The following is a 13,825-nucleotide window of genomic DNA, read 5'->3' on the forward strand; positions in this document are numbered from 1 at the left end:
TGGGTCCGTGGCAGCCATGCATCCACCGCCGCCACCGCCACCGCCACCACCGTACCGCTCGGTGACCTTCGCCAATGTCAACGGCATCAATCAGGAGCGGTGTCCCCTGCACCTCCCCCGCCGCTCCCCCCCCCCCACCCCCCTGCCTCTGTGCCATCGGATGTCATAGTCGGCCACCCTAATCGTGCTCAATCAGTGTCATCGTTAATGGGCATCATCGTTATTATTGCCGCCCGCCGTTATTAACCGTTATCGTCGCAGGCCTGGGCGGCCGTTGGGTTGCAATTGAAGCTCGTGGGCCACCTCAAATCGACACGTGTTCTTTCTGCTCTATCTTTAAAAAAAGGGCCAAGACTGCTGCACTGACAGATTCGAGACAGGAAAAGCCTAACACTCTACCTAACCCCTAACCCCGAACACCTTAACCCTGCAGGAAAACTAAAGTAGCAAAGCTCCTTAGAATTTCATCAACTGAAACTCAAGGAAGCTCTGTGATTGAACAGCAATCTGGTCCACGATTGGATAGATAGATAATAAATAGGTCAAAATAAACTCTTATTTTCCCATACATATGTGGGGACTCTAGAACTGACAAATCGTATTTTTCACTCATGCCTGCTCACAACGGGATGGAACAAAATACACAACAGGCTCACGTTTATGGGCAAAAGCTCTTCTTGCTAACAATTCATTCATTGAGCCCTGTCAGCCTATTGCATAATATTCACTCTATGGTAGAGTTAACGAAAAAACATGGTGAGTTAAATTTTCAGTTATGCTTGAACACCATCGCTAACTCCGTCGCTGAACAATTAATGCTCCTGTCCCACGGGTGGGGGGGACTAGAGCGGGCCTGTTTAAATTTCACGGCAAACGTTTAAACGTTGATGTTATACATGCACGTTGAACTTCTTTCGCACCGTACGTAGCCAACCATGCTACTTGGAGGTGCGGGGGGGGGAAGGACAACAAACGAAACATAAAAAACTGTTCTAAAGAAATGAGTTTTTGAACTAGATTTAAAAGTGCATAGCTGCAGTGGCTTCCTAATATCAGAAGGAAGAGCGTTCCAGACGGCCACAGACGCATGTGAAAGCGCGCGATGCTCTGACCGTCTTTGTTCGATGGCTAGCCATGGTCGCATGTTGAACTTTTTTCGCATCGTACGTTCGCCAACCATGCTAACCGGAGCTGCGGGGGAAGGACAACAAACTAAACCAAAAAGCAGTTCCAAAGAAATTAGTTTTCATTCTAGATGATTTAAAAGTGCACAGCTCCAGTGGCAATATCAGAAAGAAGAGCATTTCAGACGGCCACAGAAGCGTATCTATTAAGCGATTTCCTTATCGCAGCGCCCACAACTTTACAAAAACCCGCCCAAGTGTGCTTCGCCAACTCCGCGCGTGTGTTCCCGTACGCTCACAACACCTGCTTGCACATTCTCACTTCTGCCTCCTGTTCTCCCCTCACCCCCCCCCCCCCCCCCTTGCGACCCTCTCTCCGTCCCGACCACAGCCACCTGCAGGACACCGTGCAGTTGCTGGCGCAGAAGAACGCCGCTCTGAGTGGCGAGCTGGAGAGCTGTAGGGCCGACCTGGAGCGAGCAAAGGTGGTGGCAGTGGTGACGCATCGCTAATGGGCACTACCGTTTTGACACAGAGGCCCAGAGGTCATTGTGATTATGACAATCACGAATTTGAATAAAGTTACTGGATAAAACCAGATCGGATATGGCCGTAGAAATGCACTACATTAGGTGCTTGCTTTATTTTCATCTTTAAAATTTCAAATGTACATAACATTACTTCATTAGCTCCTGCTTTAAATTATTTGTCTTTAACTTTTAAAGGGTTATTTGAACGGTTTTAAAAATATATTTACGTAGTTTATGTATATGTAAGGTAGTTTTTTGTTGGTGGCACCAACCGCGTCTTATTCCACGATCTTTCCGTTGAAATATATTTTCTTCCCTTGCTCAAAACGTTACCGTGCCACAGCCGTAGCCTTGCATGTTTACCCACAATCCACCGCCACGGCCCGTCTCACCGCGGCCCGGTTCCCAAGGCAAAAAACGCGTCCCCCCTCTCCTCTGGCGCCCGTCCGCTCGCCAAACAATAAATCACATCGGTGGGTTTGCAAAACGTAACGATTCACGACGTTGACACATCGCGGGCCGTTTGAACAACGCGCTGGCGGGTGACCGGGAAATTAATTGAGTTTGATTAAATTGGGAGAAATAGCAAACCCGAGTTTGCGAAAGAACAGTCGATGGGTTTGTTGACCGCAGAGGTACAACAACGACGACAACAAAAAGTTTCTTTGTGTCCTTTAATCACTGCACGAGTGCTGTGCCATTGATTGCAATTGTCCCCGGGTTCTTATTGACCTTCATTATTAGGGAACATTTTGTTCTTGGCGAGCCATATCCAGACTGGCCGATGCTTTCATATTTTGCTGCGTTTGTGAGTGCGGCACTTTGTTTTTTTTTGTATGCGAGATTGCCCACGAAGAGGCTCTCTATAAATAAATGCTTTTTTTGATTGATCGATCGATTGCCAATGATGCCGCCCGGCTGAAAGATTTGTCGATACCGGCTGCCCCTCCACCGCCGGGGAGAGCGGCGAGCCCGACGCAATCCGTGCGTTTCAAATCGCTGGAACGCTTCACCCTCAGATCCTGATAAACGGCCGATTTCGCCGAAGCAAGAGGGCACACAATGGCCAGGTGACTACTTCCGAGTCTGACATGCGTGCGCGCGCGTGTCCGTCCGTGTGTCCGTGCGTCCGCAGGCCGAGGTGGAGCGGCAGGAGACCGTGGTGACGCAGCTTCGCTCGCGACTTCACAAACAAGAGTGGGTCTCTTCCGCAGCGCCCTGGTGCCGTCTCTCATCGAGCCCGGCCCACCAAAGCCAAATCCTATTAAGTGTGGCCGCAGGCCACGTATGTCTATGCAGCCCTTTGCCGATCCACTGCTGGATAAGGGCCTCCCCTACCGCCATGCGGGTCGTGGGGGTTGTTTGACCATTACGGCGCGCCTTTGTTTGGCAGGGTTGGCTATGTACGCTGCGAAAGAAGTTCAACATACATACATACGCCACGGGCAGTGCAGGTTGGTGAAGGCGGAGAGCGTAGACGTACAGGACAACGATAGATTTTTGCCACACTATCCGCTGCTGCCCGCAACATGGCCCAGCAGGTGACAGGCTGTTGCCGACTGTGCATGGAGGTCACCCATCCAAGCACTAACCGGACTCAAAATCCTGCTTAGCTTCAAAGATCTCACGAGGTCACACATAGGCTGCCGCACATATAAGCAGAACTCCATTGTGTGTCTCCTTGTAAAGATATGTTTTAGTCCATCGGTCTTTTTCGCTTTCCAGAACAGTTTACGAGATCGCACTCTGGATAGGTTTCAACCTCCCGTGTCTCGTCAGCAGAGTCAGGCTTGTTAAACGAAGGCTGCTGGATTACCAGATGTTATTGGCAAGAGCACTCCGTGCAAATTCCGGGGGTGCGTTCAATGCAAAAGAGACACGCAGATCGGCCAAATGCGAAAGACGAAAGCACAGAGTCTGACAGGTCCAACGGCACGCCCAGTGTGCCACATGGGGACGCGCAAAAAAACCGAAAGACATAAGGCCATCACATAGCAGCACAGCTCTGCAAGTCAGCCCTTGAAGGCACAAATTACCCTAAGTGTGCAAACTGAAGATTTGCCCTGAAACAATTGCCGCTCTAAAGTGCCCAGTCGTCTAGCAAATGAGCCTATTAGCTGTTGAACGCTGCGTTCTTTTTGACAGGCGTTGTAAAAATAATGATGATGAATTTGATGATACGCGGTGAGCATAAAATCTGAAATGCAATGAGTAGCCCGCTCGTTAAAATGCCCCCTTTTACAGGCAAACAATATCGTCGTCAAATCCTACCATTGGAAACTTAGTTTTACCGCTGCGACACGCGCGCGTTTGGAACGTGCGTTGACGTGGCGTGCAAGCGCCGCGTCCGTCCCAAGCGGCTGGCGGGTAGCTGCCGTACGGCGGCGCAGGCTGGCGGTGCGTCGCGTCGTCACTCCAGTCGACAGACGTCGCAGCTGGCGGTGATTTCGGAGAGTCCGTTCCAGTGTCCCGCACGAGTCGAGGGGTGGATTTTGTCCCCTCGACTCATGATGCAAAGCAAAGGTCGCGGAGCTCCCTGGGTAGTGGGCGGGGCTACCTGAATAGTGGGCGGGGCTACCTGAGTAGTGGGCGGGGCTACCTGAATAGTGGGCGGGGCTACCTGAATAGTGGGCGGGGCTCTCTGGGTAGTGGGCGGGGCTACCTGAATAGTGGGAGGGGCTACCTGAATAGTGGGCGGGGCTACCTGAGTAGTGGGCGGGGCTGCCTGAATAGTGGGCGGGGCTCCCTGGGTAGTGGGCGGGGTTGCCTGAATAGTGGGCGGGGCTCCCTGGGTAGTGGGCGGGGCTACCTGGGTAGTGGGCGGGGCTACCTGAGTAGTGGGCGGGGCTACCTGAGTAGTGGGCGGGGCTACCTGAATAGTGGGCGGGGCTACCTGAGTAGTGGGCGGGGCTCCCTGGGTAGTGGGCGGGGCTCCCTGGGTAGTGGGCGGGGCTCCCTGGGTAGTGGGCGGGGCTACTTGAGTAGTGGGCGGGGCTACCTGAGTAGTGGGCGGGGCTACATGAGTAGTGGGTGTGGCTACCTACACAGTGGGCGGGGCTACCTGAATAGTGGGCGGAGCTACCCGAGTGGTGGGCAGAACAGCAGTAGTGGGCAGGGATACCTGAGCCGTGGGCGGAGCTACCTGAGTAGTGGGCGTTGCTACCTAAGCCGTGGGCGGAGCTACCTGAGTTGTGGGCGGAGCTACCCGAGTGGTGGTCAGAACTGCAGTAGTGGGTGGAGCTACCTTAGGTAGTGGGGCTACCTGAGCTGTGGGCGGAGCTACCTGAGCTGTGGGCGGAGCCTATGAGTATTGGGGAGAGTCAGTGCCAGAGTTGGCACTCGCTGTGGCTTTGCAACAGCAGATGCAGCTGACAGCTCACTCCGCCGTGTGCCGGGTTGAGCCTCTCATAAGTTTATTAAGCTTTGGTGTTGAGCCGTGCCGTGCCCTGGGCCAGCAATCCTATTGCGCTTTTGTATCGTTTGTTGTAACCCAAAAGAAACCAATTATAAATCGGGTTCGCGGTTGTTGCGAGTTGTTGATCTGAGCCCCGCCGCCACCTGTGAAACTACTAGGCATCTGTGAAGAAGAGCTTTATAGCTCATCGGATTCCTTCAGCATGAAAACAATGTTCTGATTCTGAGCGGTGCGGTGCTACGGTGTGTCTGCTCAGGCACGAGCAGGAGCTGGAGTTGGCCGAGAAGGCAGCCGTAGCGACGGACATGCACGGGCGGCTGAGGTCTCACATCCAGGTCACCCAGCAGCTCAACGACCAGGTGCGTGTGGGGGCAGCTGAGAGGCACGTGACGTTTGTATACCTAACCATGTTGATATCGACATCTTTAAAATAAATGCGCGGATCTTTGTCAACCCACTGCCGGGTGAAGGTCTCGCACCGTGACAGTCATCAGACTTGTTTTGACTATACTTCACCACGGTGGTCGAGTGTGTGTTAGCAAAGGGAGGGACCCATAACCTCTCTTCATATATCGCTCCACCGATGTTAGCCTTGTCTTCGAATTTAACTCGGGTGCACCAGGCTCCTAGTGCGGTGCGCTATCCACTGCGCCACCCAGCCCTACGCCCGGTATTTACGTAATCATCAGCCATGGTCGATCCACTGCTGGATGGAAGCCACCCGCAGCCGTTGCCACCCCCCCCCCCCCCACCCTTTTGAGGGTCACGCGACATAACGGACCACATGGGGCGAGCCCATCGCTCCGTCTCCGCGTTGGATGCTTTAGGTCAGGGACACTTGATTCAGCTTGTTGAGTGCCTTTTGGGAGGTGAGTGGGAGAGATGGCTGGGCGTGAATTATGGGGGTGTTTCGGCGCATTGAGCCCACGATTCAGTGGGGTTCACAAGCGTCGCGAGTTGACGGTCTCGGCAGCCCGATCACCGATGACTGCTGGAAAGAAAAAAAACCTGCTGTCTTATTTTGTCACTTCATACAGATTGTCCCGGTTATGGAATGAAACGAAACCTGCGTTGAAATCGCACACTTACTAACACACACGCATATGTACACTCACAAAGACAGCCACAACAAAGGTCTCCCTTAGAGCTGTACTTTAATACAATGTTGAGATGAGGGCTGTTAGCGAGCACCTAATAAAGGATGGGTGGGTGGGTGACCAACACCACGCCTGGCTGCCCTTGTCTCTCCAGTGCTAATGTTTACACACAGCAGCACCAGGTACTCATTGAAGACTTCGTTCAACCGTGGGGAAGCCCTGGACCAGTTTATATATTTACCATTGACATTGGTTGTGAGCGGTAATCGAACTCGGCTTGCCGGGTACAAAGCACAGTGCGCTAACTACTGCGTCACCGCTCCCCAAACACGTACGAACATACTCGCGTAGACTCACAAAGACAGCAAAGACACAACATCCCCCTATCGCCTTCAGATGTGTTGGCTGCGAGTTGGTTTTCAACTCGGGTTATTGGGTTCGTAGCGCTATACATTGGCACACACTCACATAAATATTGATGGCAAAAAAAATCTAATTGTGGCCAATGAAAACAGATACATCATTCCGTTTCTTTGATGAATTTTCACAATCAGGGTTGGACATTTGATTCAAGAATGCATTTATTGTTGTGCGATTTTACCTTCTCATTTGTATTTTCTCACACACACACTCGCACAAAATCACACACCCTCGTACATATGTACGCACGCACGCATACGCGAACACCCACGCAATCGTACTCGCGCACACACACACACTCTCTCACGCATATGCACTCGCGCTCGCACGATCTCACACTCTTACACGTAACCACCTCCATGCAAACACACGCACGCTCCCACGTACAGCTGAGCACAATGAGCAAGGAAAACCTGGAACTGCGTCAGAGCCTGCGGAGGCAGGAGATGACGAGGGGAGACCTGGGTCTGGCCCATGCTCCACTGCCCTACAGTCGAACCACGATGCCCTTGCGGGGATCCCCCAGAAACCCCTACGCCGCCGAGACCATGCAGGCGAGTCTCTGAGCGCTCGCCGGGCCGAGGTGTGGATGGGCACGGTCATCGTCGTCGTCGTCGTCGTCATAAGCCATGATCTATCCACTGTTGGATGGAGGCCTCTCTGTCGCGGCCTCGCGATGATCGGGCGGAGTCCGGCTCGTGCACGCACGTGGTCGATTCCCATCGCTACCTTCATCACTGCGGTGGACTTCCTCTCGTTAGGATTGCCACGTGTCCTTGGTGTCCCAGGATCATCCTCTTCATGAGGTGGCCATCCTGGGAGATCTGTAAAGTCTTCCCACGACGTTAAATGTCCTGGTTACATCAGCACTTAAGTAAACCCGCTAACATTAAGTTATCCCCTTCCCTGCCAGTGATGTGAGATATTCTTCTTATTCCCGTGGTAACGTTTGCTTTTGTACTTCAAAAGATTGCAACCCTACCTCTTGATCAGGTTTCCTCCCCCCCCCTCCTCCCCTTTGGCTGCCACTCTAGAATCGCTCTCGACCGCCGGTCATCATTCCCCTCCGGCGAACACGTCCTGCTCACACTCGCTTAACGCTTAAGTCGATGCGATGTCTCTAACCTGGCTTATCTTCTCTCATCCACGATGTGCTCCTCTTTCTGTCCCGGTCCATTTGCAGGTAGAGCTCGACTCTCCCATTATTTCAGAATCGTCAGAATCTGTATTTTCAGACTGCAGGAGATGGAGGAATCCGATAATCTTATGAAGCTCTTGTCCACAGATGTCCAGTATGGGCACGGGGTCCGATAGATACAACAGCAAATCGATTCCTCTACCAAATATTCGACCAAGCGGACACTACGAAATGGTTGGGGGGGAAACAAAAAGTCTCGTCTCTTGTTCCCACATGTGCCGCTGGACGGTAGGTGATGGGTCGGAGCTTAGTGGTGAAGGCGATGTCGGCATTATCAGCCTTGGGGGGCGGGGGATGTCTGGGTGACCGCCAATTTTAAAGGGGGGGGCCCCCAAAAGAATTGACCATTCTAATTTTAATTCATTCATGGACTCAATTGGCTCATCATCCCAGCTCTAATTCCAAGCTTTCACAAGCTCCCGAGGTCATTGTTCCATAATGAGGGCGGTGGTGGTGTCTGGGCATTTGAGCCGCAGCCTTTGGGGGGCCTTGTCCCTTTATTGTTGAAAATTGCAGAACCTGACACCAATAAAGTTTCCACCCTCCCCCACTCCACCCCCGTGTGTCTCTGACAACTATATGTAGTGTGTATATTTTAACCAAGAGGCAGAGATGCATGCATTATTGACCATTAGGTTATTATACAACGTGTGATTTGTGTGCTTATAAATGACCATAAATGTGTTTTACGTTGGTGTACGGGCACAATTTCTGTGTGTAATGATCGTAAATTCTTCTGGTATCCCAGCGGAAAGAAAGCGCCACGTAAAAACAAGACTTGATTTATCGCAGAAGTGTCTGTATCTAACGTGCATTCGTTTATCCGTGGTGGGTGTCTTTGTTTAATGCTTTACCGCAAGCCGTCAAATTCTGTAAATACAGCACGTGATTTTAAAATATACTTTGTCTACAAAACTATTTTTCTGATTTTTCTTTTTTAAAGTCATCACTCACGCGTTTTGATTTGCATATATCGCCCTCACTCGGCTTGAAATGAGCGCACAGCGCCAGCTATATAACAGGTACTCCGAAATCATCTATATCATCTTTTTGCCTATGATGACCAAGTAGAAGTAATAATCTGTCCGATCTCGGAATATCTCGAGCGCGGTTGAGCCTGCTTACTAATTGGAACAGGAAGACTGTCTGGGAATAATTGGGTTTTGTTGCGATGGCCTGGAAGGTTGCAATAGAATATTCAATCTATCTGTTGCGGAGTTTTGAGCGTTACTACCTCAAATGCACGGGTTGTATTCTGGACACTCCAGTTTCCTCCCACACGAAGCCAAAACGCTCCTTCATGGATTTGACCAAACATCCAAACGTGGAACGACGCTCCTGACAAAAGTCTAAGAGACTCGGGATTTAGTTGAAAAATAAATGGCAACCCTTTATCAATGTGCTGATGGATGACGGCCTCCACATATGGAATATTTTCTTGCCAGTATCAAAGAATGAAAAATCTGAATAGATTTGACCCTTTGTGGCAATAAAACAGGTGGTGTTAAGATGTTCAAACACCAAATAGAAACCTTTTGCCAGGAATCAAGTCTGCATGTTCACCACAATGTATGCATTGTCTTTGCAACTGATTGGCCCACACCAGAGACAGCTTTCTTTATGGCCTAGAGCACCTTGACACCTCGTGCTTTAATGCCAGAAAGGGTAAAACCGATTCTTAGTTTTCCTTCTTTGATACTGAAAAAAAAGGTCCCATGATATAGCTGCTCACCCCGAGCTAGAAATGCTCTGATTTGTGCATTGGTATTGTGCTGTTGACCTTTTGGCGTTCTCTGGCTTCCACATGCTGCGTGGACCATTGGGGGTTATGAGACCACACTTCATCGCGCTGGACATTGAGGTTTGGAAAAAGTTGAAGGGGCGAGGACTCGCACGTAATAAAGGGCATTATTTCGATTGAAAGCTTTCGTGACTGCAGGGATTCATATTTTTGGTTCTTTCGGTAAAGTCACGTAGAAGGGAAACAATAAAATAATAAAAATTTAAAACAATTTAATTCTCGCGACGTTTCGACTGCAACACAAGCAATCACCATCAGGTGTGAAAAACACACCTGATGACGATTGCTTGTTTTTCACACCTGATGATGATTGCTTGTGTTGCAGTCGAAACGTCGTGAGAATTGTATTTATTTTTACTTTTTTGTTTCCCTTCTACGTGACTTTCCCGAAAGAACCAAGCATATAAGGGCATTATTGTTCTGACTATATTTTTGGTGTGCAGGTGGTCCCATTTCACTCGACTGTGGAATTGACATATTTTATAGGGAGTATAAGCGCCTTGTGTGAATCTCAGCACCAGCTCGCTCTCAGCAGGAGCCGCCTGCTTGATCTAAAGAGGTAACTGTTTAGCGATTCTCTACCCTGATGCTTTCATTTGGTAAAGGTCATCCCTGAATGGAAATATAATGCAATGCTCGCTTCTCGTAATAATAATAGGAACGTGGCATCTTAAATCTTTATAATAAGGTTATGGGGTAAGTGGTAAAAAGGGTGGCCGTATTTATATTCATTCGCCGACTTTCCTCATTAGCCCGGTTTGACTTCAGAGATGGTGTCGTCAGGCCGCCACGGTGGCGAGGAGATGTTAACTACCTCGCCTGGTATACAGGAGGTCGTGGGCTCGATCCCGACCCTGACACCTGCTGTATATTTGTAGTTTGCGGTGTCATCATCGCAGTGGCTAGGAGATGTTAACTACCTCGCCTGGTATACAGGAGGTCGTGGGCTCGATCCCGACCCTGACACCTGCTGTATATTTGTAGTTTGCGGTGTCATCATCATCGCAGTCATTTGTGGCCAAGTCGCTTCTGAAAAAGAGCTACGTAGCTCAGCGGGCCTTACCTGGTAAAATAAAATTAAATGTTTATAGAGCTCTGTTGACTGGTGTGTAAATGAATACCGGTCCGCTCCAAGATTTGTTCACCCCAAGAAATTTTCAGAAAATATTTGTCGCCAACAGTGACGTCTGTACCCTCGTGGTCGGGGTCAATGCTTAGGACTAAGTTAAGACCAGCATTCATAATATAAGAAGACTCCCACATGTGATAGAATATATTTTATTCCATTAGCCCATTGGTATTCCAAACCAATATTGTTATCCAGCAGCATGTTTAAGGAAAAACTGTTGACGGGTTTCAACCTTCTGGGTTAAACAAATGCTGTTGGATTTCCAGGTTGTTATTGGCAAATGCCACACCATGACGGGAATAAAAAAATAAAATTTTACTGAACCTGGACTAAGCAACTATTTCCCAATAACTGCGGAAAGTGGTCGTAACACTCAGGTTTGAGTTGAACTTAACATGGGTTAGAGACTTTCTATTCTCTAAAAGAAAAATGAGAGTTATACAAAAAAATTAACAGGCTCCAATGTTCAGAAGGGGAATCAACATACACACGCACCTCCGATCAGCACGGTTGGCTATGTACGGTGCGAAAGAAGTTCAACATACATACAGATATCGACGATTGTTGGCTTTTGGTGGGGAAGAATAATCATGCCTGGGGATCAATTTGGTCGTAGTTTGTGGTCTCTGACGCCGGCACGGCGAGGCACCATGGTGAGGCCAGAACCATGCTAGGGCCACTTCACCATCCCGGTTGCCGGTGGTAAAATATACACCGGGAGTGGTGGTGTGTTGATAACCACCGACCCACGCCGCGACTCGCGTATAAAGGTGCTCGATCTAAATGCGTATAATAGGTTGAGAATGACTAATATACCAATGTAATGCGATAATTTTGTGGTGGTGGTTGGTGATGACGATGGTGATGGTGGCAGTTGGTGGACCAGCCTGTGGAGGTGATGATGGTAGCGGTATTGCGTTGTGGGGAGCGGTGGTGTAGCGGTTAGCATGCTGCGCTACGAACCCGGCGACCCGGGTTCGATTAGCGCTCGTGGCCAACACCAGTGACGTTTATCTTAACCGGTCCTGGATTTCCCCTAGGTCGACTCGGTCTCAAATGAGTGCCGAGTACGATGTCTAAAAACATTTCCACTCGGGAGACAAAGGCGGCCGGGCGTGGTGTTGGCCACCCACCCCCTCGTGTGCCGTGCCGGCCTTCATAGGCGCTCGCTAACAGCACTTGCCCCAACAGCCTGTTAAGGCTACACGGGGGATCTCTGTTCTTTGTTCATTATTGGTGGAGGTCGTGGTGATGGCGGCGATGGTGGCAGAGGTGGTCACGCCCCAGAGGTCACCTAAATATCGCCCTTGGGTTCGAACGCACAAAAAAAAACCTCGAGCCTCTGTAAAGTCGTCCTCTGGTAATAACGCCGCAATTCGTCATCGTGTGTTACCCACCACGTGACTCAATCACGTGTGCGCGCTTTATGATGCAAATCGGGTAACGTCTGTTTAACACGTGGTAGGCTTTCATAACCGATATTATCCATAATAAAGGTATTTGGGTTAGATCGCGTAAATATGAATGTGTCGTAACCCTCCACCACCCGACACAGCCAATTCGTAAGGGATTTGTCAAATCGCCCGATGATGCTGGATATAATTACCGGCGAAACGCCGTGCTACTCAAATTGTAAATGTTGTGAATTTGCTCTCCCAACACACCGGTGGGCTAAAGTTAGTATCTAACTTACTAATCGGCTGTGTCGGGTGGTGGAGGGTTACGACGCATTCATATTTGCGCGATCTAACGCCAAAAAACCCCCTTTATTATGAACGGGTAACGTCTTTTCACCGCTCTCAACCCAACCAGCGCGCGGCAGAGGTCGCAAACGGGTTTTGATTCCTTACCCGTACCCGGCCGCACCAGGGTCGCAAACGGGTACCCGTACCCGGCCGGGTACGGGTAGCCGGGTATCGGGTAGGGTACGGGTATCGGGTACCCGGTTGCGACCTCTGGCGCGCGGTGCTTCCCCGCGGCTTTGCATCCTAGCGGCGTCCCCCGTTTGCCCACCCCTACGGTGCCGCCGCCGCCGCAGCCGCTGCTGCTGGTGTGGTGGTGCTGGTGGTATGTTCGGGGTTAAGCGGAGTCCAGGCGAGTAGGCGGCCGCGCCGTGCCTGGCCAGCACCACCGTCATAATTGATGGCGCTGCTCTGGCTCCCTGATCTCCGGGCTCCCAATCGGGCTCCCCCATCCTCCGGGGTAACGGAGCCAACAAAAATAGGGTCAGTCACCTCCACCCCCCGGGTCGCTGCCTTCACCGCTCCCCAGCGCTCTGTGCTTCTCCTCCCCCCACTAAGCCACCTCACACGACCACCTCTCTTCACCTCCCCCTGCCTTTGTCAACAGCTGTTTATCGGTTTCCTTGCCCCTCTGTGAACTCCAATACCTCCCCCTCTTTCATCGCCTCCTATCAGACGTCCACACGTCTGTTGGCCCGTATTCCTTACTTCAACCAATTTCCGCATCCGTCTTGTTTCCTCCACTCTCCCCTTATCCTCTCTCGCTTTCCCCTTTTCCTCCCTCCCCCTCCCTCCCCCTCCTCTCGTCAGTCATTCCTCCCTCAATCGTTCACATCGTCTCCCTCCGCCGACTGCCCCACCGCCATCCCCGTATCTCCACTCCACGTGTACCCCTTTTTCAAGATCCTCCCCCAGTGTTTTGCCAAACTGTCGTCGATGCCCCCATGATCGTCCCGTCCCCGCCGCCGCCGTGGGTAGCTGTCCCGAGGACATCTGCGAGTCTCCGGCTGTGACGGTGACGCTCCCAAAATTGGTCGGGAGTGTAAAGTGATGCGGAGCGCCTCTCAAGACGATGCTTTTTGCACGTAGCTCTCCCCTCTTCCACCATCGTAGGATCGTCGTCTGTCTTCAGAGGTAGATATGTAGAAGACTTCCCGGGCGGGGGGGGGGTGGTGGAAGTGCGGGGGGGGGGGGGGGGGGGTCGTCGTCCCCAAAGTTAATTTCAAGCTCTCAAACAGGGCCCTTACTTAACAATAAAAATAAAGAAACGTTATAATGAATTTTCCGTGGTAAATATCAGCAACAACATTTTTTTTTTATGGGAAATCAACTCCATCCCTCCCCCCTTGTATCTGCCACTGTTATTTGT

The 13,825-nt window shown here is 50.9% G+C and overlaps 1 protein-coding gene across 1 annotated transcript in view; it reads left to right on the forward strand.

Moving 5' to 3' along the window:
- The window catches only part of LOC133354912 (rootletin-like), a 47,222-nt gene extending 37,546 nt beyond the window's left edge, over positions 1-9,676 (forward strand). The window contains exons 31-34 of the mRNA XM_061572096.1: positions 1,516-1,609; positions 2,790-2,851; positions 5,326-5,428; positions 6,976-9,676. Coding sequence (XP_061428080.1) covers positions 1,516-1,609; positions 2,790-2,851; positions 5,326-5,428; positions 6,976-7,152 — 436 coding nt within the window. The 3' untranslated portion in view covers positions 7,153-9,676. The remainder of the gene's footprint in view (positions 1-1,515; positions 1,610-2,789; positions 2,852-5,325; positions 5,429-6,975) is intronic.
- Positions 9,677-13,825: the final 4,149 nt, after the last annotated feature.

Source organism: Lethenteron reissneri, chromosome 49, assembly GCF_015708825.2.
Source record: "Lethenteron reissneri isolate LAM-NWPU_2019-01 chromosome 49, ASM1570882v1, whole genome shotgun sequence".
Taxonomy (NCBI): domain Eukaryota; kingdom Metazoa; phylum Chordata; class Hyperoartia; order Petromyzontiformes; family Petromyzontidae; genus Lethenteron; species Lethenteron reissneri.